At 38.8% G+C, this 26,483-nt stretch overlaps 1 protein-coding gene and 1 non-coding gene across 8 annotated transcripts in view; both read right to left on the bottom strand.

Annotated features, from left to right (window-relative positions):
• Positions 1–1,274: 1,274 nt before the first annotated feature.
• Positions 1,275–26,483, bottom strand: part of NSD2 (nuclear receptor binding SET domain protein 2) — a 104,922-nt gene continuing 79,713 nt past the window's right edge. For all 7 annotated transcript variants that reach the window (XM_075752677.1, XM_075752681.1, XM_075752682.1 and 4 more), the window contains 13 exons: positions 15,931–16,062; positions 14,735–14,858; positions 13,537–13,737; positions 12,669–12,848; positions 11,469–11,625; positions 10,505–10,710; positions 9,957–10,060; positions 9,430–9,699; positions 9,218–9,334; positions 7,213–7,354; positions 6,737–6,843; positions 4,919–5,123; positions 1,275–4,080 (listed from right to left, as the gene is read on the bottom strand). In XM_075752677.1, the coding sequence (XP_075608792.1) occupies positions 3,812–4,080; positions 4,919–5,123; positions 6,737–6,843; positions 7,213–7,354; positions 9,218–9,334; positions 9,430–9,699; positions 9,957–10,060; positions 10,505–10,710; positions 11,469–11,625; positions 12,669–12,848; positions 13,537–13,737; positions 14,735–14,858; positions 15,931–16,062 (2,214 nt within the window). In that variant the 3' untranslated portion in view covers positions 1,275–3,811. The remainder of the gene's footprint in view (positions 4,081–4,918; positions 5,124–6,736; positions 6,844–7,212; positions 7,355–9,217; positions 9,335–9,429; positions 9,700–9,956; positions 10,061–10,504; positions 10,711–11,468; positions 11,626–12,668; positions 12,849–13,536; positions 13,738–14,734; positions 14,859–15,930; positions 16,063–26,483) is intronic.
• Positions 7,495–7,625, bottom strand: LOC142601846 (small Cajal body-specific RNA 23). Its single transcript, XR_012835455.1, has one exon.

Here is a 26,483-nt window from a genome sequence, read left to right on the forward strand (position 1 = left end):
CTTCCCCCTGATGGTGCTGCCTACTATGGAGCAGTGTTTGGCAGATACTGGCCAGGGCTCAGCACAGCGTGGCAAGTTGTGCCTCTTCGGACTAGCCACAGCATTTTCCTTTCCAATATTCTACCACTTTATCAGGGTCCTGTAGTTGTTCAGGAGTGAAGTTCCAAACCACTGGAGGTGAGAAGGTCTCTAGACACCTGCCCATACTCTCCCACATGCCATGCCACCCATGACTATTCAGCCTCAGGGCAGATCTCTGGGTGATATTCTTAAAACAATTTTTTGTAACCCTAAAGAAGACCTGGAACACATTCAGGAGACATAGCAATAGAGGCATGCTGGCTTGAACATCCCAAAGTATTCAAAATTCTCAAAAGCTGCAGTAACCACCCTGAAGGAAAAAGAGGAGGTGAAAGAGCAGGAGAAAGTATCTTCCCCCTGTCTTCCCCAGAGATTGGGTATGATTATTAATCAATTCTGAGAGATGCCATCTGAGATACAGGCATGACAGCAATGCCACGTACAAATACCAGCTTAACCTCATGACCAGTGATGTTATCATAAGTCGATATTGCACAGTACAGCAAAATGAGAATCCTGACCCCTCTCCCAGAGATGACAAACAGTACCGCAGGGAATACACACAGCAAGTATGGGTTTACATACCACAGCCACGCGAACAAACAAAACACCATTGTGACCAGGGACTATTTAACTAATATAATAAAGGCATATAACAACTTTGTTTTAACATGCTTTGGTCAGATCTGTCATTATCTCAACCCTTTGAGCCCCACGTTGGGTGCCAAAGAGGACCATTGTGGTTTAGTCCCAGCTGGCAGCCGCTCACTCACTCCTCCCTCCCTGGAGGCATGGGGAGGAGAATGGGAAGGAAAAGGTAAAACTTGTGGGTTGGGACAAGGACTGTTTACTGGGACAGCAAAGGAAGAGGAAAATAACAACAACTACACTTAGAAAAGAATACACGAAGTGGGTGATACACAATGCAATTTGCTCACTGCCCAAAACGCAGTGCCCAGCCCATCCCCAAGCAGCGACTCCTCCTCCCCGGCCAGCTCCCCCCTTATATAGTGAGTATGACATCATATGGTATGGAATATCCCTTTGGCTAGTTCGGATCAGTTGTCCTGGCTGTGTCCCCTCCCAGCTTCTTGTGAAAATGAACTCTATCCCACCCAAAAATCAGGACAAACAGCCACTCGCTAAGATCTGTTTGTGTAAATTTAACATTATGAAAAGAGCGCTGAGAGGGATTGCTTTGAACGCCAAAGTCTTTATTTACCCACAGACAGATACAAAATGCGTGGCTGTCCTGCATCCTGCCGTACTAAGTGTATTGGTGAGCCCACCTGAGAGGCGGGCAGGGAGTTGTAGTAACTGATGGTGTTACTGCAGCAGTGCCAGTCAGTAACTGTTTGAGACGGTGGCTTCTGGGAGTGGGTATCTGCCTCTTAGGGCCTGGGGCATAACTGTTCCAGGGTGCCAGAGCTGTTACACCTATATATGAAGAGGAAAAAGCAACGAAACAACTAAAAAAAATTAACAAATTATAAAAGCAATGGAATGTAAAGGTAAAATTTTATAATAACTTAGTTAAAAGTATTCTTATAAAGCCTTCCTTACATGGTATAGTATTCAAAGAATGGTCCCAATGACATCAAATTCCTTCATTTTGTTTAAAAGCAATGAGGAAAATCTTTCTGCTTTACTACCTGATCTCACTTTCCTCCCCTCAAAAACCAATATTAGAGAAACATACATAATACCATTTTTTGGTTTTGATTTTAGGCACAGGCCTATGCTTCAGTCCTGGTATAACAAATATCTATAGCAGAGGGAAAGTTTCCCTCAAAATCAATTAAGAAATCTTGATTTTTAGCTCGAGTGCAAGGCTTGTCATACCACTTTAAAAAATGCAAACATGTAACACTTCCCCCTATTTTGAACTGTGCTATTTTTTTCAAAATTATTTGAAAAAAAAATAACCTTCCAACAGTGTTTATAAAAATTGATTAAAAGAACAAAGCAGTTTGATCACAAAATAGAAACCAAAGAGTTCAGGCTAGGGCAATGCTACATTTAAAACCTCTTTCAATTAATATCTCCTAATAAAACCAACGTTTTTACGTGTTGGGAACAAATAGGGATTTCGGCAATTCCAAAAAACTAAATCTGCAATCAAATCCTGAAGAAATACTTTGGAAAAAAACGTACACTTTCATGATATAGCAAGGCTTCATTTTCAAAAGGGCTACACAGAGTTTCTGCACTATTAAAGGCAAACTAAGCTAGAACATACACAAATTACTAAAGGGACATGAAGGCGCACATTGTGTTTATATAGGCTAGATAACAATGGCACAATGGCACAAGTCAAAACTTACTTGTAACACTGCCTAATCACACACCAATGACATGCACTGGGAAGAAAACAGGTAAAGACATTTTTCTTTACCATTTTTTCCTAGTTCTAATATTATTTCCATCAATACTAAATCTTGTATATTTATCTCACTGCAAGCGTGAGGACCTAATGGGAGCAAAGAATTCAAAACAGCTTTGCTGACACAACACAGTGGCGATAAGATAGTCGAGAGCAGAGCTCCTAAAAAAGTAAAGAATAATTTCAGTCTGCCAAGTCAAGTAGCCAGTTTTATACAAACTTTAGCAAAAGGAACAGAGTCAGGCTAAATTTCACATTAAAATTGTTCCTTACGTGCTTCTTCAAAAATCTATTTCACTTTTAATTAGTTGTTTTAAATTTAGTTTTTGCACTTTAGTCAAGTTTCACCTTCTGTTTCATTCATGGGGTTTTTTTGTTCCTTGTTGGGCATTTTTTGCATTATCTCAAAGTTGTAATGCTTGGACTCCAAGCGTTCCAAAGAAACGTTTGCCTCTGCATTTTACTTGATGTGAAGGAAAAAAATCAAGTATTTTTTTCAAATAATGGATTCTGTAAGATTTATTTTTATTAAGACACAAAAATCCTAGAGTATTGGGCCTAGATTGCAAGACAATATCCCTTTAAATCCAGACTTGTACAGCTCTGCAAGATCAAGTCACTTCTATTTCGCTGGAATGAAATACAGGAAAAAACAGTATAGAAAAAAATCTCTTACAATGTAAGATTTCCCCTCTCTGGTACAGGGTGTGCCTTTCCCACCACGCGCTATATTTCTTGGTGGAAGGATATTTAAAAACATGTTTGTTTAAGAATGATTGGAGAGCTATTTTGTAAGAGCACAAACAAATTGTTATGTGTGTGGTTATAGCGAGATACGCACCTGGATCATGAATGGCATTCAAGCACTTGCTCAAAAACACACAAGGCAAGCAAATCTCATTGGGACCACAGACCAAGCCATTTCTTACTTAAAAGGACTTGAGAGCTAATAGCTTCTTTCAAGGATACACTATTTTAAACATCTGTTGGTTGACAAATACTATCTCAAAAACCTATGTTTACGCCTACCTGGTTTGATTTTAACCCACCTCCAACCTGAAAGTATTTTGGAGGGAACCTTTTACATTCGTAACAATTCAAGTGTAACTGTAATGCTGAGTAATAAGTTTGGTTTGTCCTGAAATTTTCTGAACTATGCAGTTCATTATCAGTGCAGAAGCAGCAGAAGACTGCTGTGGTTGGCTCAGTGGATTTATAAAAACAAAACAAAACAAAAAATCCCCCCCATGTAACCTTTACAGAATATATGTAAAATTGTGTCCTTCCCTGGTCATATTCACAACTTATCTACAAGATAGTGTTGGCAGTAGAAACTGCAGTCCATGACTATTTGCATTCAGCTCTCATCCATCTGTTCCTCTGCTTTCTCTTAGGCTTCAACTTGTTCAGTTTTTTGCGGGGTTTCTCAGTCTTCTGAGTTTCAACAGAATCCACCCCGAGAACGTGTTCAGAGCAGCATAACTGTCCATTCAACATAGAATTTAGTACTGTCCCATCTTGGTGTTCCTTGCAGAAAGAATTTGGGCAGAAGTGGCAGAAAGAAACAGAAGGTTTGCCACAAACATCACAATGGTGCCAAGGACACTCCCACTTTCCTGCGATCAAAACCAAAGAGCGCGTTAGTTGGGAGTGAAACGTGTCATCATCTTTTAAAGAAGTTTTGTGTTTCAGCAGCTGAACAACGCATGACTTTCCTGACAAAGCAAGATGAGACAGCAACTACTGTGGCTAATCTCAAAAACCAAAATGCTACATCATACTTCTAAAGCTCAGCTGACAGCAGTAAGTAGCACACTTGACATCCCCTCATTTAAATACAGAACTTGCAGGCTGGTAGAGTATCCAAACATCCAGGCAGCTGCTGCCTACCATTACAACGCTCACCTGTTTGTTGCAAGTTTTGCTCAGGGATGGCTGGCGTGCTATACCTACAGACGCTCTTTTGTCCCAGCATATTTTACCAGTCATTGTTTTACTTGTTTCTGGGATAACAGGCTTTGCCTGCTTCACCTCTTCAAATCCCAGCAGACATTGCTGACTGTGGACCCAGGTAATTCCTGTGGTATCTGGCACTGCAATCTGATGTCTGGTGCCCTTAACGTTTTCCTACTCGTCTTATTCCAGATGCTGCTGTCATTCTTTTGGCTTGAACTCAACTGGCCTTATGTATTTCTTAGATATAATCAACTTTCCTGTGACAGGGGCACAGTGTTCCTACCAAGTGATGTACTCAATTACCTACATTTGTAAAACAAAAGGCTCATTTTGCCAAAGAGGCAGGAGGAAGGCCATCATTCTGTCCCCATACTCAAGAACAGCTCCTATGTAATGCACAAAGGATGTTCTCACCATATGAAAACAGTGTTTGCGAGATGACACTCTTGACAAGGTTTCAGTGCAATAAATGAGGTACTAAGAGGCAAGCTGACTCACCAAAGGGACGCTTCACCAAACCAAGACAGGAGAGATGATAAGCTTTAGTACAAGATTTCCTGTCGCACAATACCAGCTGGCCTCCATCACCACAACGGAAACAATCGTCTTCAGATTCTTTCTTCCCTTCATTTTTCGTTCTGCGTCTCCGTGTTCTCTTTTTGGTCTTTTTGCCTTTTTCTTCTGAGGCATTAGTGGAGGAATTCTAAAAGAATAAGATGCAAATCTGTAAATGCCAGTTTTACACAGGAAAAATTTTATACACCCTAACAAAACTGTTGGCATGCCTGGCTGACCGTGCCAGGTATAGGCAGGACTTGGTATAGACCTGTCCAGAGCCTCACGGTGCCTATCTGTGTTGACAAAAAACCCCACACTGACCCTTGTAAAAAGTCATCTTGAAACCAGATCTTGTCCCTACAATCCCTTCCTACTGGAAAGCTCCTCCACTTTCTTACGACTGAAAAAAGGTCTTCCAATTTCAAATCTAATCTACTCGCAGCTAATTTACCTCTATTTTATTCTTGCACCACCAATCACTTCACTATACATTTTTCTCTTCCAGTTGTGTATACTCATGCTGGAATTATTAAAAACAGTCCTCGCTTCCCTTCTTTCAGGAACAGACAGCAGAATTTCAGGAAGTGTAACTATGCCCATAATGCTAGAAAGAATATACCAAGTCTTATCCCTATTTCAGTCTGACATTCTGCTGTCTGCACTTCAACTGTCCTTCACCAAATCATATAAAATTCATTCTGGATGTTTTGTCAACATCCCTATCATCATTCCCTCCCCCTCCCCCCACAGAAATCATTGCCTACTTTCTTTAAAATTAGCCCATTCTGTCTACCAATGCAGACAGCCCTGCAAAACTGAACTGTAACATTTCATTTCTTCATGGCTGTCTGCATAAATGGTACGTGAAATCCCGCTTAAGCCTCTCCCTTAACAGAAACCAGCTTTGCGAATTCTGGAGATTTTAAGTCCCCCCTCTGAAGTGCCTGATGCTGAGCAGTGTGAAGGATCACAGGAAGGCGCAGACTTTCTACATCCACAGCTGAGATTTTTTTCTCTTGGGAATGTACTTGTACCTTCCCTTGCACTTCTATGCCAGCTCTTCAGGAAGCCCCATCAACTTCTGCTGGATTACAGGTTTTAAATTAACCTGATGTGAATCATACAGGCCATTTCTTGATGTAATTTGGTATCATTTTTTCTCATTCAAAACTCACATTTTTTATTCTTCTGTTCAACTGAAAGATTTTTAACAAATCGTAATAAAATAATTATATTTTAAGGTTTAGATGGGGGAAATATAAACTGTAATGTCAGAATAATCTCACTGGCTCGTTCTTAGTCAGTTCCTAGCTTCTATAACCGTTCCCTTCCTTCGTATTTCAAACAGGACTGGGAAGGTTATTCCTTCTGCAGCCCCTTCTTTTATATGCTTTTGATTCCAAAAGCTAGTGCCAGTAGCTAGCAATATTTCTTATTCAGGACCTAAAGTAATTAATTACTCATAGCAGAAAGTGGGAGAAAAAATTTAGGATGTCCCCAAAAGCAGCATCGCCTGCTATACCATTACAGCATAAAAATGTATTCTTTAACATCAAGGTTATCTTTGGCAAAAGAATGTTTCCATCTTCCCAGCAAGGGAAACAGTAAGCTTTTTTCGTCAGAGGACTGCTAGCACCTGTTCAAGCAGCATTAACCCTTATCATAACATAAAGCTGGTCCACCAACGCATATCCCAAAAGAAAAACAAAGCTAGTAGTTTGACAAGACACCGTCACATTCTCTTGACATATTACTTGCCTTTGGTCTGTCCCCAAGAAATCCACTGCAGTTTGGGGCACCACATTTGCAGACTGTTTTTTCATTGCCCAGACAGTCAAGGTTGTAATTAAAAGTCAGCTCTGTCCCTGAAGTGAGATAAGACAGACCCTTTCATTATGAAGGACAAGGTAACGAAGTCTATCAAAGTTATTACAAACAAATAAAGATTTCATTATCTGTCCTCTGGTTTTGTACTTGCTTGCTGATCTATTATCATAGCTATATATATAAATAGAAATATGTGTGTGTACACAAACCAGAACATACATATTTTTAAACATCCTTCTTGCCCCACTCCTTAGGTTTATTATTGTCACTTGAAGAAAAGATACAGAAATGTTGTTTGAGATCTCTAGAAAAATATTTGCACTGATTCGGTTAAACCACGACTGTCTCACTCATAACCGTGCAAAAGGTTTAATTTAGGGAATTAAAACCAACATAAGCTGATATACCTGCAGGAATATCACACACAGCAAACAGGCCGACACGAGTGTCTCCATTTACTGTCCATTTTAGAGTTTCACAATTTGGTTGGCAGCTGTGATTCATAAAACGAGAGTAGTTTCCTTTGGGGCCAGCATCAATAATACGGTCCTGGAGATCAAACCAACAACAGAATGAATGTTTTTTCTACCCCCTCACAAAAAAATTAATTCCATAGATTATTTCAGCAGTTGCATTCAAAGCAGACATGGCGTTGCTACCCAGAAGCACACCAGCAAACTGATGGTACATGTTGTATTGGAAACTGTAGTGTCTCATGTAGCCTGGAATGTGACACTCCCAAAGCAATACTCGTGCTCTAGCTCACGTTTTCGCAGAACTCATCGCAGCCACGCGGCAGGATAAGTGTTCTCGTGAGCACTGTGGTGGTCACGTCAAGAACCCCCTCCCTCCAAAAAGCCTCAAAACTCAAACTCAGTCCATTTACCTTTTACTTTGCATTCACAAAGCTGTGACGCATTTACAAATACTGTGCTTTATGGTATTTACCAAGTCACTGCATGATTACTTGCAGAGATTACCAGTTTCTCACCAGCTTTCTTTCCCCAAATTAGCCTAGTTTAAACAAAAACAAGCTCTTGGTAAACTAAAAAAATCCCATCCCTACACACAATTGCCTTTTAATTTGTATCTCCACCACACATACCAGACATTAACAGAATAAAACAAAGTCTTAAAATAGCCAAAAGAATTTTGAAACTGTGATTTTTCGCAGGGCTGCTTAAGATGGCTTTGCTTATTTATGAACAATTCTTACAGTTTCCTTCTAGCTCATGACTGCCATGACTATGTGCACATATACCCAGCCACTCCAACTGCACGTACAGCTCAGCCTCACAATGGCACGGGCATTTTTGAAAGACAGAACCACAATGATAATTTATTAACTACAGCAAGAGTCGAATACACGTTCAGTTGTAATTAAAAGTCAGCTCTGACATTGTGTGTCCGTTTAGTAGCGGGGTGAGGTACTGAAATGTTCAGAGGAACATGGTTTCATCCTTCTCAAATGACAAATCCTGTGCAGGAACTCCTGTTACAGGATTAATGAAAACAGTAGCTGTGGAAATACAGCAGGATCGTCTCAGGCAAAAGAAAGGTGATTAGGACTGAAAAAATATGCAGGATTGACAGCCAACGCTTGTTTTTCTCCTAAGTAGCTGTTTGTGGACTGAAGCAATACTATATATATATATATATATATATATATATATATAATCAATACCCCCTACTGTCCGGGTTCTCTGCTTTCTTCCCCTTCTCAGGAACAAAATACTCAGAGGAGTGCACAGAGAACCACAGATGCTGGATTAATTTGCTGCGTCAATTAATCTGCTGGATTAATTTGCTGCAGAATCAATTTGCGGAGGGCTGGCTGGCTACTAATGCAGAGAGAGCTTTCAGAAAACAGTTTCTACAAAAGCCCAAGCCTAGTTTTTGCTATAAACAAAGGAAGGGACAGACAGTTGCAAAAAAGAGTAAATGCCCAATACAGGACACAGCCTGACAACTGCATTCCACACTACTCTCAAGTGAGAATTTTTTGTTGTTGTTGAAATTTTACTAAAAAGATTGCTAGCAGTAATTCTTTCAACTGTATCATTACTATGTCCCAAAACTTCACCCTTGCTTTTAAGACTAAGCAGATAAATACTTTTGCTGTACTTGATTTCAAGCAACAACGTGTAATTTATAGACCTTAATATATACTTTATTACATCACATAGTTAGAACTAATGAGATGCATTTTATATATCTATATATATCTCTATATATATACATCTAAAATGGAGCAAGCAGGCACAGAAGATACAACATTGTGAACATATGAAACATATGAAACTGTGGAACATCAAAGGTAGCAGAGTGCCCTACCAAGGTGATCAACAGAAGGAAAAGAGATCAAAATAATGTTATAATTAAATAAAGGGAAAAAAAAGTAAAATACTCTACCTTATCAATAGTAAGCATATAGAAGTGGGTAATGTCATTTTCATGTGCGTATTTGATTCTTGCCATACACTCCTCTTCATCAATCAGCTCACCAACATACTCATTCACAAACTCTCCCTGAAAGATACCAAGTATCACTAGTAAAGTATATACCAAACCCACAAAGGACATCCCAAGTCACCACTTCTTTGCTAGGCGAGAACGATTCATACCTTTTTAATGTCCCTCTTAGCGACCAGGCCCCACCCTTTCCCATCGGTTTTGATGATCTTTGTCTCAGGGTATTGACGTTTTGTAAAGCACTGGTTTTGGCACCGTTCTCCCGCTGGACAAACTTGTGGATGGCATTCGTACATCAGCATCCGATTTAGGCACTCAGAATCAAAGCCACACGGGTTTTCATCTGTGGGTTTGCAGTTGCACTTGGGAATCTCAGAAATGTCAGCAGTATATATCTGCACTTTACCACAAGGTTTATTCACCTGAATAATACATTAAAATAGTTCAATCAACACTTTCAAACATTTGAATTTATTCTAAGAGTTATTACAGTGGTTACTAATTTTGTTTTGCAACACTAGATGTTCCAGTGGAAGCAAGATTTCATCATCCTATGACTGTAGAAGCACAATTACCAGCACATCATTACAACCATTCCTCCCCACCTCACCACTCAGCGCCTCCTCTCCAGTGCTGGCTTACACCTTTGAGTATCCAGTGCAATTTCCTCAAACTTTACCTTAATATGCTTGTATGGTGGAGGTTTACGTTCACTTTCTTGGGTTTCTTTGGCTTCTCGCTGTAGCTTTATTTCTCGAAATCGAGCTTCAGCTTCTTGCAAAGCTAAAAAAGATTGTTGTATCAACAGAAATGCTAGAAAGAGGATTACTCCTCCCAAGTTGACTTGCTCATTCCCATGTGTGTTAAACAAAGAATCATCTTCTACTTTCTAGTCCCATCATTCAATTTTCTTGCAAACAATGTTTCTGGAGTGTTCATGCTCTTAACGGATGTATCAATTCTACTCTTTCTGTCTCCCAGTTACACTCATCATTTCTTTTCCAGAAAGTAAAAACAGTCAGAAATAATGTAATTAGATGCTAATCTCTTACAAGTCATGAAAATAATGCTTTCATTTAAAGTTAGTAAGAATGACTGCTGCCCAGGACACCAAAACAATTTTTTTAATTCAGTATTGTAAAACAAATGTACAAAACCAGACCTAAGGCTATGTGTGAAGAAAGTAAAGCATGCATATCACATTTTTGTTTACTTTTAGCTATGTACCATTTTTGAAGACTTTTCCAATTCCTTTGATCCCCTGGTATCTACTCCCTCTGTCTCCCTCCATATACGGGAACACTCGTGCTTGGTGTGTCCAATAGTAATCCTTAGAACCAAAGAAAAACACAGGAAATTCTCCAATTTCATGCTTCATTTTCTGGATATTTGGGGGAACGTTTTTCGGATGGCAAACTTCTGCAGGCCACCACCTAGCACAGAAGCACAAATTAAAAAATACAGCATTTTAGTCAAGCTCTTTCTGCAAGAGAAAGTTAACAAAATCACCCTAAACAGCACTAAGTGATTATTATTTCCAAGATCCAAGTGGATTTAAAATCCTCTCCTCCTCCCACTCACTAGGCAACGAGAGAAGACGGGACTAGCAAATGAAAGCCCGACACTCAAACCTGTGGGACTTTTGCCCACCCGTAGGATAAGCTCCTGCCATCTGGTTAGCAAAAACATCACCTTTAACAAGGCCTGCAATCACTGTAATTGTCAAAGATCAAGGGACAGCTGATAATAGCTATTAATGCTTTGATATAGCTATTAATGCTTTCTAGGATAAGCCCCACCCACCTCCATCTCACTCAAATCTCAGTGAAGTGTAAAACATGGACAACCTGAGTGACTTATTTCCCAGCCTGCAAGGTAGTAATTTAGCCAATTACAAGTTATACCAGCTTAATTATTTGAAGAGATCTCTGAAACAAAAGGGGCTGAAGGCTCATACACTGGAAGCAGGTGCCAGAAGACTACCAGGAGTCCTGTATGGGGAATGTCTTGGCCGAGAGCAACAGGGAAGCTTCAACTCTTTGAACTTGAAGCTTGCAAGGAGATGGGGTCCCTAGTTCACCGAGGAATGAGAAATCTGCATGCAGCAAGGCTGGCCCACAGAAGCAACCAATTGTATGATCTTTAACTAAACATGTCAGTACTCTAAACAAAATAAATCCGTCCATCGGACCTGTAATTTCCCAGTTTAACCCAAATAATATCCTGGAAATGGAGCTTCTTCCCCGCTCTACAGTCATTGCAGTACCAGCTCCCATCTGGCATTTCAATGTTTAAACAGTCTGGGTGAAACGCTGCAGGACATGACTCGCAGCACAACAAGCTTCCTCCTTCAGAGAGAGAGAGAGAAAAAAAAAAAAGTTTGAAAAACATCAAGACAAAAATAGAAGTTTTGTATTCCAACCAGGTTCAAAGCAGTGCAATACACATGTGGTAAGTTCAATTACAGAATAAATGGTTAAAACATGCTGGCCTGCAACAAATACTTCTTAGTTGTGTACAAAACCCAAAAGGTCCTTACTAATTTGAATGCCTGGCAGACCCGGATTAGTAATACACTGAAAATAACAAGCAAGCTAGAGATAAAAAAGCCAGAATAATGGACCACAAATCATAATCACTTTGTTTCACTTTAATGACTACAATATATTTAACATGGTTTAATATATAGTAATATTTCACTGTATGCAAAATTTTAACAAGATTTCTTTTTTTTTTTTTTTTTCCTGGGGGAAAGGGAATAATGTTGTTAGTTTGTTACATGGATTATCAAGTGGGAAGTTAGCTGCAGCTTAAAAGCTGCTGTGCTGCATGTTAATTTGATAACAAATCAGGTAAACTTCCACTGCTACAGTTTAATCAGCACTATGCATTTGGTGGTGCTCAATAAGAAATAAATATATTGCACAACGCAAGCCAAAACACCCTTAATTAGTGGCACTCCCAGCAACAACTAATACTGATTCAATTTGCTGTCTGCTGCAAAACTAAAAGCAACTCTTAAAATATTTATGTTTTAATATTACACATTAGCAATGAAGAAACACAAAAAGCTTCAGTACATTGAACTCAGGGGAAAGAACAGAGAAATACTTCTCATTATGTGTCTCTGGCAAAGAATTAAATCAGGCTTCTGGTTGCTGGACAAAGTCCAAGTAAAAACATTCTTTAACAAATTATATCTGCAAAAAAAAGGACACTAAAAAACTTGAAGCAGCACAAGCCAGCTAAGTTATTTCAATACCTAACGGAGCCTAACTTAATATGCCACATTCCTAATAATTTTCTATAAACAGATTAGAAAAATAAAACTTAAAGTGAAGAATAAAACATTCTGATGCCGCATTTATGAAAGAGTTTTATATCAGTTTACCTTTTGAACATACAAAGCACCAGCTCACATTGACATGTGCATGATGACTCTTTCCTTTCATGGCAGTGAAATGATTCGTACAAACAATGCTGTTGGAAGCGATGACTGCACATCCCGCAGCAATGCAAACGTCTCCAGCATGGTATGCAACAGGACAGCGAACACAACGCATCATCTTTCCTAGCAAAGCAGAACATCGCTATATTATTTTTGAAGAAAACTGATTTATTATTTGAGCTAAAAACCAGTAGTACTGCCTGAGGTAGCCTGTACGCACACAAAAATATATCAATTATGTTTTCAAAGTGTGCATATTTGCATTTAGCAACAACAGTAAATCAACAAAGGTTCTGAAAGAGCCCTACACTGACTTTCAAATGCTATACTATTTAAATGCCAAGGTTTTAACTATGCACACCAGGGTAGACAAGCTTTCCTCAGTCGTGCAGTTTTTGTCTACAGACGTTGCCCAAAGCTAAAGCTACGCCCAGACTCAAAGGTCTCCACATTCGGCGAGCCTGGCTGCACTACTTGTACGTTCACAGGTCTTGCCCTCGCTCTGCTCAGCCTGTCTCTCCTCACCACATACGCATTCCAGATTTCATTCTCTCTTGAGAAGAAAACATGGTTAACTACAGATAACTGAAAGCTAGTTTAAAAAAAACCAAACAAACCCACAAACAAGGTAAATACTAATGTTGACTAAAAATTATTCAATTATTTATTTTTTTTTAAATTCCAAATCAATCAATAGTCCATGCATGCCTGAAAAACTGCAGCTAGCAGCTATTAAATGGACAGATTCCTTACCTTAACATACCATAAATAGACTTAATTCATCAGTCATAAAAATGTAAAATGAAACTACCTTTTGAAATTCGTGGATGTGAGGGGTTACTAACATGACAACTTAGGCAGCTGTGGAGAGGACATCGAAACCCCCTGTTCTCAAACACAGTAAGATGAAATTTTTTCACACAAGCTTCATGGTAGAATTTTCCACAGTGGGATACGACACAGCGTTTTACATCTGCCTTTCTCTCTTTACACACAAAACAGGTATGCACACCTAGTGGCAAAAGTAATAAAAAAAATGTAACTAATTTTTCATCCAAACACATGAAATTAAAATGCTTCTTTTGTCAGTTTTTGTTATACATGGGGGAGTTGTTTTTGTTGTTGTTTGGGTTTTTGGTGTTTTTTTACAAACTCAAATCAAATTCTATTATTTGACACAGCAATCTATTTACTTTAACTCTTTATTGTTAAATACTAATCTGCTCAGATACAGATAAAGTTACAATGCAAACCCACTGCAGTTAAAGTGTACACAACACCCAAAGCCTCACCAATCTGCTTTTACGTTCTTATTTACAAGCCTCAGTACACCAGGATAACTGATTTGATTTGATTTGATTTGATTTGATTTGATTTGATTTTTAAAGCAATGAAATAGGATAATGGGTTGTCTGTGATCCTGTGAAATTTGATGTAGGTCCACAAACCAAAGACAAGCATCCTCTAATCGCCTCTCTGGACTGCTTGGAACAGCTTTATTTTGAAGGAACCTTGTTCCAACAAGGTTTACCATGTGTACTGAACTGAGCTTATGAGCAAGAACGCAAATCTTTTACGTAAAGTTTTAAGATTAAGAACTTCCAAGCAGTTATTATAGGATTAAAAGCAAATGAAATTAATAGCAATAAGGTAGTCTTTTAATAGGAAAAGCAAAAGATTGATATAGACACACAAAGGACTGAAAAAGGACTTAAAAAGTTTCACTTGCTGCTTTTTTTTCTAGGATTTCTTAAGTCTCTGTGACAGACTTTAACTCTAATCTGTAATTGTACTCAGAGAGCAAATATTCTGCAATTATTAAGGCAATGGAATTCAGACTAAATCAGGAATTCAAACTATAGGAACTCCCACCCTGCAGACACCAAAGGATAAATATGGTTTCTCCAGAGATCCATACTCTGTCCAGGAGGATTTCCAAGAACAATGTATGGGAAAACTACAACTTTTTGTGTTTGTTTGTTTTAATTAATAGAAAGGGACAAACTTGCCTGATGTACATTCACTACAAATGAATTTTCCTGCTGGTCTTCCAGAGAGCCCAAGGCAGCTTACATGAAAAGCTCGATAGCAAAGTCCTTCACACAGTAGGAGATCACCTGTTTTTTCACACAGCTTTTACAACACAAAGGCATTGAATGTTAAAGAAAAGTTCATATGTGGAAAAAACTGTTTTCTTTATTCCTTTTCATATATTGCTCCTCAAAATCTCTTTTCCCATTGTTGAAATAAAATTTAACAAGTGAAAGATAATTTTTACAAGCATCACCACATGCCCTGGCTTCCAGTTGAAACAGATAATAGAGTCATTAAACCACTAGAAATATCACTCATAGAACCACAGTTCATGAGTAAATACAATCTGACAGAAAAAAAAGGATAAGAAAAAAAAGCTTTAAGAAATATTCCCTGAGCACACTGACGCATCTGAGTAGGGTTAAAAAGCATCCTTATTTTCCTTTGCCTTGGCAAAAGGAAATTAATCTAGGTGGCACAATGATACTTCTAGGTCTGAGTGGTTAGCAATGACACATGCATAACTAAAAATGAACCGAACAATAATGCTGGCAGAATTTAAGAGATTAGCCAACATTTAAAGACAGATATAACCTCATCATCACTATGTACAAGAAATGGAAATATAACTGCTTGCCCAGTCTCATGGAAACAAATTTGATCTGTCCATTTGTATTGCGTTATCATTTCATAGTCTAAGAACTCTTTTAGAATAGTTTGAGAAAGGTTTTGCTTTCAATTAGCATGCCACACGCACGCTGCTACCAATGCATCGCTGCAATCTCTGCTGCACGCAGAAGCACAAAACCCACTGGTTTTTCACTTCCTCCTCTTTATTAACAGATAAATGAGCAGCTCTCCTCAGTCATTTAACCAGATACCTGGCCACACTCATGCACTTATTCTGAGGTAGAAATTATGCTTAGCTTACAGATCTGGAAACTCAGGCAGAAAGGCTAAGTCACTTATTGGAGGTCAAGGAAAAAAAAAAAAAACCCAAACTAGGAATGAAGAATTCCGTTTACTGACACGGCACCCTCATCACGAATAGACATCTCAGACACATGATAAACCTGTTTCTGGCCTAATATTGTCATTTTCATATTTATAAAAGACTTTTTCTAGGAAACCTCAGAAAACATGGCTCACTGCCCCAGCTAACATTTCTCACCTGACACACATATTCTTTTTTTGTTCCTGCTCCTCGCTCAGATTTTTTGGATGATATAGACACTTCAGTCTGAGTTTCATCAGCACTTTCATAGGGAGACTCTGACCGCTCATCTCCTTGGCCATCGGAGATCTGAAGATTAAACATACGTGTTAGAGAAAGCAGTCATGTATGGTCATCTTGTACAGAATATCAACTGAAGGAAGCAAACAGACTGCAATTCAGACTAGCAGATTTAGGCACACTTTTTTGGTTTTGTTCCCCCCTCCTGTTAAAAAAAAAGTTTGACTATGCATTTGTGGAAGTCTCATCAAAAGGACTATATAACAATCATCCTCACCAACTCAACAGCAGCCAAACCAAAACTTTGTAATACGGCATTTTATTTATACTCAGTTCTGTATCATGGTTAGCTAGAAGTGCCCAGCCAGTAACATAGGGATACCTTCAGATATTAAACTTTGAAGATGTGTTTTATGAAAGAGAAGTCTCTGACCCAAATATTGTCCAAGAAAGTGGGAACAGTATGTAGAAGAGAGGAAGAAAGAAAAAAAGTGTCTCTGAATATATTTAAGGAATGTTAGAGCTAACGATGAATTCAAAATACTACAAAATATAGCCTCTGTTATGGATAAATCTTATATAACAGATCTAGAGGTATTAGCGAGGGTGGATTTTTTAAAATATTAATAATTTAAAGAAACCAACCCAAATAACATATTTAAAAGAAAATATAGGGCAGTTTTCAATTCAATAGAATTTGGGGAGGGAATGGGCAACTGAGTCATTTGCCTCATCTCACACCAGAAGATGCAGAACTTCCTATTGCTGCCCCCGGATGGTACTCAATGAGTTGTGTTTCACTACGTACGTTCTCCAGCAGGACATCACAATTTGCAATTGCACAAGAAACCTGTGACTTCTCTGTGAGCTTGTTCTAATGGTTATTCGCACACACCACCAAAAACATACTGCCTCATGTCCCTTTTGGGTTTCTAACCGCACCTCTCAGTTGATGATGCTTTCTCCAGGTATTTCAGCCATATTAAAAGCCCTTTGGGACCAGGCATTTTCCTCCTGTGGAAGCATGCTGCAATTAAGCCCATTTCAATCCTTTTTGGTAAGCCAGAACAGACTCTAATTTTCTCCCTAAGGAACATTTTCCAGCATCAAGAGATTTTTGGTGCGTTTTCTCTAAACCTTATCTGTACTTTAAAATGGTTGTTGAAAAATCAGGCAAGAGAACTGGAGACAATAGCCCATTCCAAGTCTCATAAGTACACTGTCCAAAGCAAACTAACATGCTACTCTTCACCGCTTCTGTTCTGCTGTCTAAGGATCTCCCTAAGTACTGAAAGTCACTGTAAATTGCCGCGGTACTCAAGAGATCATTTTGCCAATAGCCGTTTGTCAGGACACAGACACCCCACTTCACATGAAGAATTTGCTTTCTGTTTTCAGACACACCATCTCATATTTATCCATAGTAAACCACATTTTATTACAAATGGCCCGGCTTACCAAGTAATGAATACAGCTATGTGCGACCTCCCTATCAGCCAATGTCCATGTAATGTGCAAATTTATTAGAAGTGATTTATCTTGAAATCAGAGAGAAAAATGTAAAGCCGAACCAGTCCTAGCATTAGTCTTTATAAAATCCCTTTAGAAACACTGGTTTTGAGTGATTACTTCACACCGTTGCTGCCAGATCACGTGCTTTCCTCCATTTAACATCTGCTTTCCTTGACCACGTCTAAAAATATTTTGTAAATTGGATCAGATTGATGGTGGGTGGTTGTTTGTTGTTGTTGTTTTTTTCCCCAGATTACTTGTAATGTTTTAAATGCATTTCCTCTGTGCAAATGCATACCAACAAAGTGATTTATACCTACACTTCACCTATGAATATTTTGACAACCGGAGCGATTTGAGATTCTGCCCGACCATTTTAGAAGTGATTAGAAGAAACTGCATGCAAAATCCTTGCTTTGGTCAGGCACCAGGAAACCTCTGTCCCCTGGAAGGAGCTGTGAAACAGTAAACTGCAAATGCAACCTGAGTGCCTGGCCAGGAGCAGCCAGTTCTTGCCAGGAAGGGGCAGATAAAGAAAGGTGGCGTGGGAGATGATTGGCAAAAACACAAAAACATTTTCCCCTACGGTCTAAGTAAATTTCCACACATGCTTATTGCTGTTTAAACTATTCCCACAGAAACATTAATTAGTATAAGCAGTGCACTGCTCTAACATTTTTAGTACCTCATTATGTTCCTGTTTCAACAAGCCAAAATTAGTCATGTTTAGAAAAGAAAAAAAAAAAAGAAAAGAAAAAATAAGCTCGAAGGTCTTAGTTCCGTATTTCTCTTCTACTAAAAAAAAAAAAAAAAAAAGTACGCTTTATGTTCTAAATCAAACAAGCGGTCTTATGTTAACTTGACACTACGGTTGTTCCCCATCTTTTCCCTGAAAACCCTGAAAAAAACCTTGTGCAGCACACCTTGAGAGTTAAGATAGTCTTCCCAGCAGCAAAAGCTTGAGGAAAGCACTCCTCTTCCCCCAGCTCCCTACTTTTGAAGGCAGAGCAGAGATACACAACATATTCAGTGACAAATATATTCAGTCATAAGAGAATAAGGTTTGTTTCAAAGCAATGTTTTCCCAGCTTTTCTTTGGTTTATATACTTGTAAAACGTTCAAAGGAGGGATGCAGACCTCTATGTGGAAAGGTAACCTTATTGGCAGAGGACAGTTTTTCAGAAAGCCCCTAGATATAGGTCACAAAATCCCAGTTGTGAACCACAGGTCGACAGCCATTTTCCTACAGAACTGAGATTTTACTGCCTCAGAATGAATGTACCAGCCCTTCATTTAAATGAAACGGTTACTGAGCCAAAAAGGAGCAGCGCTGGCAAGAATCAAACTCTACATCACAAACGCAACCACAACCCCCAAATTCTATCAGCCCGTTCAAGATAAAACTTGGCAATTTACACCTGCCTGTAGATTAATGCTGGATTTCAAGCATGAATACCAACACACATAGCAGGAACAAAATCCCTTCAGTTCATCAACCGTATGGCTACCAGACTGAGAGTATCTTTCAAGATCTCTCCTTCGCAGCTGTCAGGAGCCTCACACACTTCACAAATCAAATGCTCTATTAACCACCAGCTTTGCACAACATAGACAAGCCTGGATACCTGCTCATGGCTGTTGCAACTCCTCAGAATCAATATATTCATAAGAAGCTCAGCGATAACTTCTACTGCCTGACGCAGGCTGCTGCTGCAGAATGCATGTCTTGATCCCTGCTACCACGACCAAAGGTTTAGCCATCACATCCAACAGCCACGTTATGTGTAACCCATGCACAGCTCGCATCCACTCCACCATCACCTCAAGAGTTTCATACTGGCTAACTTTAGGGGGCTAATAAAGGGGGAGGCAGATCCTCCGTTATAAGAGAGGGAAGCATTTCTTCAGGATAATTCAGAGTTTGAACTTGTCTTATTTATATCTTACAGAAAGGGAAATGCTTCCTACCAGCCATCTCCCTTTGCAAATAACCCCTGTTCTATACAACCGTCTTTCGGGAAAGCTCCCTCTGCGAGGAGAACCAGAATTCAAACACTCAGCTCCTGAAGTTATCCCAAATACCAGGGATGTGAAATGCATGTCTGTCCCTTCAGGCCCATGTAGAAGACACTGAGACGACCTTCATCTAATGTTTCTCAGAGAGGACTTACAACCTAATGGCAGGCAGGGCACGAGAAGGTTAGTTGTACCCCAAGCAAGCTGCAGCGGCACGAATGCGTTCTGATTCACCAAGCGGACAGTTGAGTTTCACAATAAAAATACGTTTGGATTAAAACAGTCACTAACTAGATGATTTACAAGACGATTGCTGGAAATCAGTTTATGCTGAAGTGAAACAGCCACGTCTAAAATTAAATGTAACACTTTTGTGGTTTGTTAACACAACTTTCTATAATGGAAGGTCTAATAGTTCACGTGCAAGTGCCCAAATCACAGCATTCAATAAAAATCAGCACAGGTTTTTGGGGGCTTTTTTTTTTCTTTAATTGTTAAGTTACAAACGTAAATCTTTCCCTTGTGATCATGCCAGAGCTTGTCTTGTCCTTACTTTTGTAATATAATCTCCTTAGCAAAGTAAACTGCACGTAATTAACTCTCTGATATTCAGGCCAAGGTTCAAAGTAATCAACATTTAGATTAGTGGCAAAACCTGTTAATTAGTAATTTGTAGCGATTGCCGGTTTGCTATTATGTTCCGTTTTACATTTTGAGTAATTTCTTATTTCTCATAAAGGCAAAGTACTACTTTCAAGAGCGCAAATTCAGGGGAAAAAAGGCAAGGCTGTTCACTTCAGATTTATAGCAAGTGCCAAGTTTCTGCAATGAAATCGTACCCAAATTCTATAATCACCTCCACTTTTCATTAGCAATTAACGATGCTGCAACATGGAAGATACCCTTCTGCTGAAGTTAGTGTCATCGCAAGCACCACCGGACTTTATGTTTTGCACATCAGTCAGGCTTTCCTTCCCATTTCCTTGAATTATTGAACGTCAACGCTATTTTGTGAGGACTTGCCTGAAGAGGCTTTTCACACCGCACTGCCTGAACACTCAGCAACTGGGTGGTATTTCAGAAATCAAATCCGGCTCTTGTTACTGGAAACAGCACATCTGCGTACACAAGTGAGAGGGGAAAAAAACTGGCCTAAAAACCAAATCATGAGGAGCTTTGCTCTTCGTTTGGGCTGGGCCAGAACTTACTTCAGGGATTAAGGAATACAGGTTCAGAATACAGTTGCTCGCAGAAGCGACAAATTTACTGTCAGCTTCCCAAGGCAATCTTTCCTTTCCCACGTGTATCAGTTATTATTCACTACTCACACACGTAAGACTTGAAGGGAACATGTAAGGACACGTGACTGCATTTTTCCAAGTTCTCCATAGCTTTGTTATTGGAAAAACACTTGTTACTGAGTCAAACGGGGACAAAATTTTGGCATGTCTGTAAATTCTTCGGGTTTAGTATTATATTTTTTACCCATGAAAAGATACAAATCGTGGCAACGTGTTATTAGTTATTCAGTTTATTCATCTGAAGGTATTTTGATCATGCTTTTTATACTATTTCAACTTTTTTTTAGGCAGGAGTTACTCAAACCCACAACGGTTCAAGACCTCGTATCTCCAGAGTCTTTTTAATCTTCTTTTGAACCAAGCCACTCGTATAAGCTAAAATTCCCTGCTCACATTAACCAACAGAAGTGTTTAATGGATTCTCTCAGACAAACATCAATCTATTTTTAGAAAGACTATATGATTATACAAGCAATCTTCAGCATTAATTCTTAACTGAATGAAGATGCTTTGCATAGTGCAATATTTGGTGTATAAAGCCAGATTACATCAGCAACTGCCACTGAATACTGGGTAATTGTTTAATTGCTAAATATAAGGATGAGATTTTTATTTTTTAACTCCTCATTTTGTGCTAAAGGGACATACAATGCGTGTTCCAATGCAAGGACTGTTTGTGGAATAATGGAGTTTCCTTCTCAGGCTTATGTTGAGTAACTAAGAATTTGGTTTTGATTGAGGCTGCTGGGCTGGCTAAGAAAAGAAGAGGAAATGTGTGCAACTCCATACATTTAAAATAAGACTTAAGACACTAGAGTATTAAAAGGAATTAAATTGAATCAGCTAGGTGCATTTTGTGAGTTTATATGTTTGTATTCCTAATTTTGTCTTTTGATTGAAGATCTCTAAAAAGATTAAGGGAGGGGGAGCAGGAAGATGATTTGACAGATGCGTTGTGTACAAAATCACTTCTCAAATGTTTTTCCTACTGCAAGACTTTCCTCAGCTGCAACACCGAGTTTCACTTAACTGCACAGCTCACTGCACCATCAGTTAAAGCGTTCAAAGGTGAAAGGATAAAAACTAACTTAGGGAAACATTTCTCACACCATTCAGTACATCTAAATGTTGAGTTCAATTCTGCAACAACTTTTTTAAGCATTTTTTGCAACCAGGTACTGGATTCCTGTCTCAGCCACACACCTCAGCAGAAATGCGAGCCAATTCTTCATTCCCTCTGGCTTTTTTTTTTTTTTTTTAAAGTTGGATGCAAGCTGGTATGTACACTCAGCTTGCGTATTTCTAGAATCACGTGGGTGAACTCTGCAAATGGTAGCATTAGTTCCACATCTGGATGGCTGAAATTTCACTTAAAAAAAAAAAAAAGGTACTGACATACTATCAGTTGGCATCCAATCATACTGATACATGGTACAAGAAAGGATAGGCTGGAATTTAAAAATTTAAATGATCCTGTGTTTCAAAACAGCAGGTGAGGATGAAGTGAAATACTTATGTGGACATTTGCTCCATCCACTCACTCAACTTGAGGGAAAAAAATTTTTTTTCCATTTAAAATGTTCTACTTCCTTTCAGACCGCTCCAAAATCAAACAGTAAATACTAGTGCCAGCAAAACCATTACACTGTAAATCCAAGGAAAAAAGAGGTTCAGAAATTCTAGGTCTGAAAAGAAATGGCTGTACTCATCCAATCTGCAGCCCAAGAATTTAAGAAGTTACCATAGTAAGACCATTAAACACAACTGTTTTGCCTGTCAAGACTGGCCCTCAATCAGCTGTTGCCCTGGCTATTAAATGTGCACTTTGTTTTAGGCTTACGATTAAGCCTTCATTTTAAAAAGATGATCTATAAAAGCATCTTTGCTGGCTTGATGTTATCTTGGAGGTGGGGAGGGGGTGAAGATGGTCTCTTTTTTTCTTCCCTGTAAGTACCTCCTGGCTAAAGGGTGTCCTAAAGGACTAGGGCATCAGTATTTGTTGAGGCAAAAACTCATGCCTCATGGAGCAGAAGCAAGTTTCAAATACTATTCACTGTGTGTTAGCAACTGCAAAGTGAACAACATTCACACTTTTGTGCTTAGCAGCTTCACTAGGACTTGTGCTCTCCTAGATCCAATTCAGACAAGCTTTCCCTGCCCAGTGTTCGAAGGTTCAAAATGAATTTGGTAATTTTGAGTGAAAAAGTTGCTAACATTTCTGCATCTCTGTGCCCACACTGCAATGGGCTCCAACAGTTACTACTCCACCAGTCGCACACCTTTTCAGATTTTTCTAGCTACCAAAGTGCAATTTTCATTATAAAAATTTCTTACTCGGAACACTCACTTTATTAGCTCATTCAGTCTTAAAAAACCAACCACTTCTTATATTACTCATCTATGCTTGCTTAACAGCACTTCTTAAGCATTAAGAATACAAGCTTTGGTCTTAGTCACGCTCAAGACAATGTTCTCCTGTCACGTTGGGCTTAAGCAGTTATAAAAACAACTAAAGGGCAAATTTTTCCAGAGCTAAAAAAGTTAACCCTCCCGCTTCCCCTTGTTTTACTTGAGCATCTCTCATTTTATAATCCCGGCTGTAGAACATCAACTGGAAACAAAATCCACTATGTATACTTATCTTAAAAGCTAGGGATATATAAAACGCAAACAAAGTATGGTGGAAAATTACTGACTTTTGCTTTTTTGTTTGGTAGTCAGGTCACCTCCACAGCAGGATCCATAAAAGAAAGGGCCCACAAAGAGTGACCTACCACTCTCTTAGAGTTGTATTAAGCCACTCACTGGCTCAAGTGGCATCCTCCCTCAGGTCATCTGCTGTCTTTAACAGCTACTTTAACTGCATCTTTTTACAAGCACGTCAGAAGCATGTTTCCACGACTTCTGAATGCTGTTGGCTATTCAGTTCCACTTTGCTTAAAACTAAGGACCCTGCTACAGGCTCAGACTTCCTGAGGTGACGTTAGAGTCAGTGATTGCTATACCACAGTCATCCAGGAGGAAGTGGTCTGGTCTGGCTAACAGCTTTCTCTAGCCTGGAGTACGCATGTTCTGATCAGCAAACTCTTTAGTCCTTCCACACAGAAACACCAACTGCAATTTTTTTTTTTTCTTATTAACAAAATCTCAATGGCTAAAGGGTTGGGGTTGTTTTGTGGTTCTTTTTTTTTTTTTTTAAATCTAAGCACAACTTTTATATAAGAGTAAGTAAATAAGCAACATACAAACATCAGATCAAACTGTATTCAAAAGACAATCTATCGTGCACCCACACGGAGACAGAAAAACTGACAGAGCCAATTGAGTTACAGTTAACATTTCCTTTATTTCAGTATAAGAATTCCTGAACTGAATGAAGAATGATATTTTGGCCCATACTGCTAGACTAGGTAAATTCTTTAAGTATGCGGTGCCACAAGTGTACACAGTACTATAATAGCAAAAAAGACGGCCTGGGACAAGTTTCATTTTTATTATTAGCAGGAATTAGACGTTTCAGATAAGGATATTATGCATTTCTGAATTTGCCTGGAAAGTTAATTAAAACTCTGAGAACATTTTAAAACATAATAAAATTGCCTACAGGTACTCATGATACTTTGGTAGGGGGTGTGGAATAAAAACCTACATCATGTAAACATTCAGCAAACAGATTCTCTGCACTCTGAAGCCTAAGGAATACACAAGATGAGAATAATTACAGAAGAAACTTAATTTTCTACACAGAACGAGCTGCCAAAAAACAAGAGTCAAGCCTAGAACTTTTTTCCATGTGAAAGTAGAAGCATTGTAACAAAACTGTATGATCTGGTGGGCGATGAAGGTCATTTCAATTGTTAGAGGCTTTAGCAGTTTAGCAAGAAACAAGTCCAATTACTTGCAGTGTTCCACAAAAACGCACCCCTGACTGCTTACTGGTGCTTTGAAACAGGAAAAAAAAACCCTATAGGCATACAGAAACAAACACAGGAAACAACTGTCTGCTTAAGTCAGAGGATTTAAAGTGACACTATATATTAAATTATCCGTAAGTACTGTTTTGAAGAGAAAGTTATCTTCGAAGGAAGCTAGAATGAAATGCTAGAAGCACACCGATTCTGTTTAACAACCTGCAAGGTTAGCTTCAGCTATTTTTTCTTTAGGGCAGTAGTTTGTTTAAAATAACATGAATTCCTTCCTTCCTTCCTGTTCCTAGGATCTCAAAGACAGTTATTTTTACCTTCAGTAAGCGTGCCTAGAATATTTTAGTTGCATACTGTAGTACAACTAGACTCCAGGGTTGATATATGGAGCTGACGTACTTTTTTAGTTGCAAGTTGTACATGTCTCATGACTGCCTTCTCAATCAGATACCTTACCTTTTAAGAATTGTACATGTTTTCTCCATTGGTACATGCTAATGCCCATTAAAAAATGCAGATAAACCAAATCTGCCTCAAATTGGTAATAAGAAAAAAAATACACTGTTTAATATGCAGAAAAAGAACAAAACTTAAGACTTGCGTTATTATAACTTGCATTATTAGGCCTTGGAAATGCAAGAAGTTGTAGCTATAACCAGCAACTGAGCTTGTTTTGACACTGGATGTTACAGAAAGAAAGAATTCCCTCTAGGGAAGATATAAGGAACGTAGGATAAAAGCAACACCTTCAAAATCTTTCACAGGCTTCTTTAAACTGCCATCTGCTGGTCAGCTCATACTTCACGAGGATGTGAGGAATGACAGACTAGCTAAGAATTTAGAGTATTGCATGTTCTTTATTATGTCCTCTCTTAGAAAAAAAAATACAATTTCTTTGACAAAGTTCAGAAGTAGTATCTAGACTCTGCAGGATACTGTGACACTTATCTGCTGTCAACAAATCCACCCAATTTAATGAAGCCAGCCAAAAACCACAAAAATTGATTGAAAAGCTAAAGCAGATGTGTTTCATGCAAACACACAGTGTGCCGATAATCCAGCAGTAATGGTAATGTAAAGCCTTTTTTATTTATTAAAAAAATACTGGTTACACTCTACTGGCACCTACTACTTTATTGGGGGGGGTGGAGGGCCAAGGTAAAAAAAGAAATGAGAATACACCACCTGTATCCCTTCTCACAAATATCATGAGCTTTTGGATGGTTATACCAAGTCTTACACAGGCAGTAAAAAACTACTCCGAGCTTTTGCAGACTCGGAAGCGTTGAGTATCTTTCTCACAGCTGGCCCTACCAGTTGCTCATTAAGGAGTAGATTTTAAACAAAACCACATTTCACATGAAGTACTGGAGGAAATGACTACTGATGTCAAGTGCCTAGAAGTAAAAATAAGTATTTTGTTTCAAGATTAAATGCAGGTATGAAATTTATTCATTAATGTATAAACACCTTACTGCTTCTGTCCATTCATCTTAAAACAACTTCAAAGCCTGATTTTAAGGGAGCAAAAGCCTACCTTTTAATCTCTGGTATGTCAGGTCTATAAATGTTTGTTTGTTCTTAAGGCAGAAGTCTACACTCCCACCCCTGTCTCTCTCCCCTGTAAATTAGATACCGAAAGTAACTTATCAATTGAAAATTTGGCCTTGACTAATTTTATAATATTTCAGATAAACCCCATTAAAAATACCCCCAATAACAACAAAAAGTATCCAA

The sequence above is a fragment of the Balearica regulorum genome, chromosome 4, assembly GCF_011004875.1.
Source record: "Balearica regulorum gibbericeps isolate bBalReg1 chromosome 4, bBalReg1.pri, whole genome shotgun sequence".
In the NCBI taxonomy this organism is placed as follows: domain Eukaryota; kingdom Metazoa; phylum Chordata; class Aves; order Gruiformes; family Gruidae; genus Balearica; species Balearica regulorum.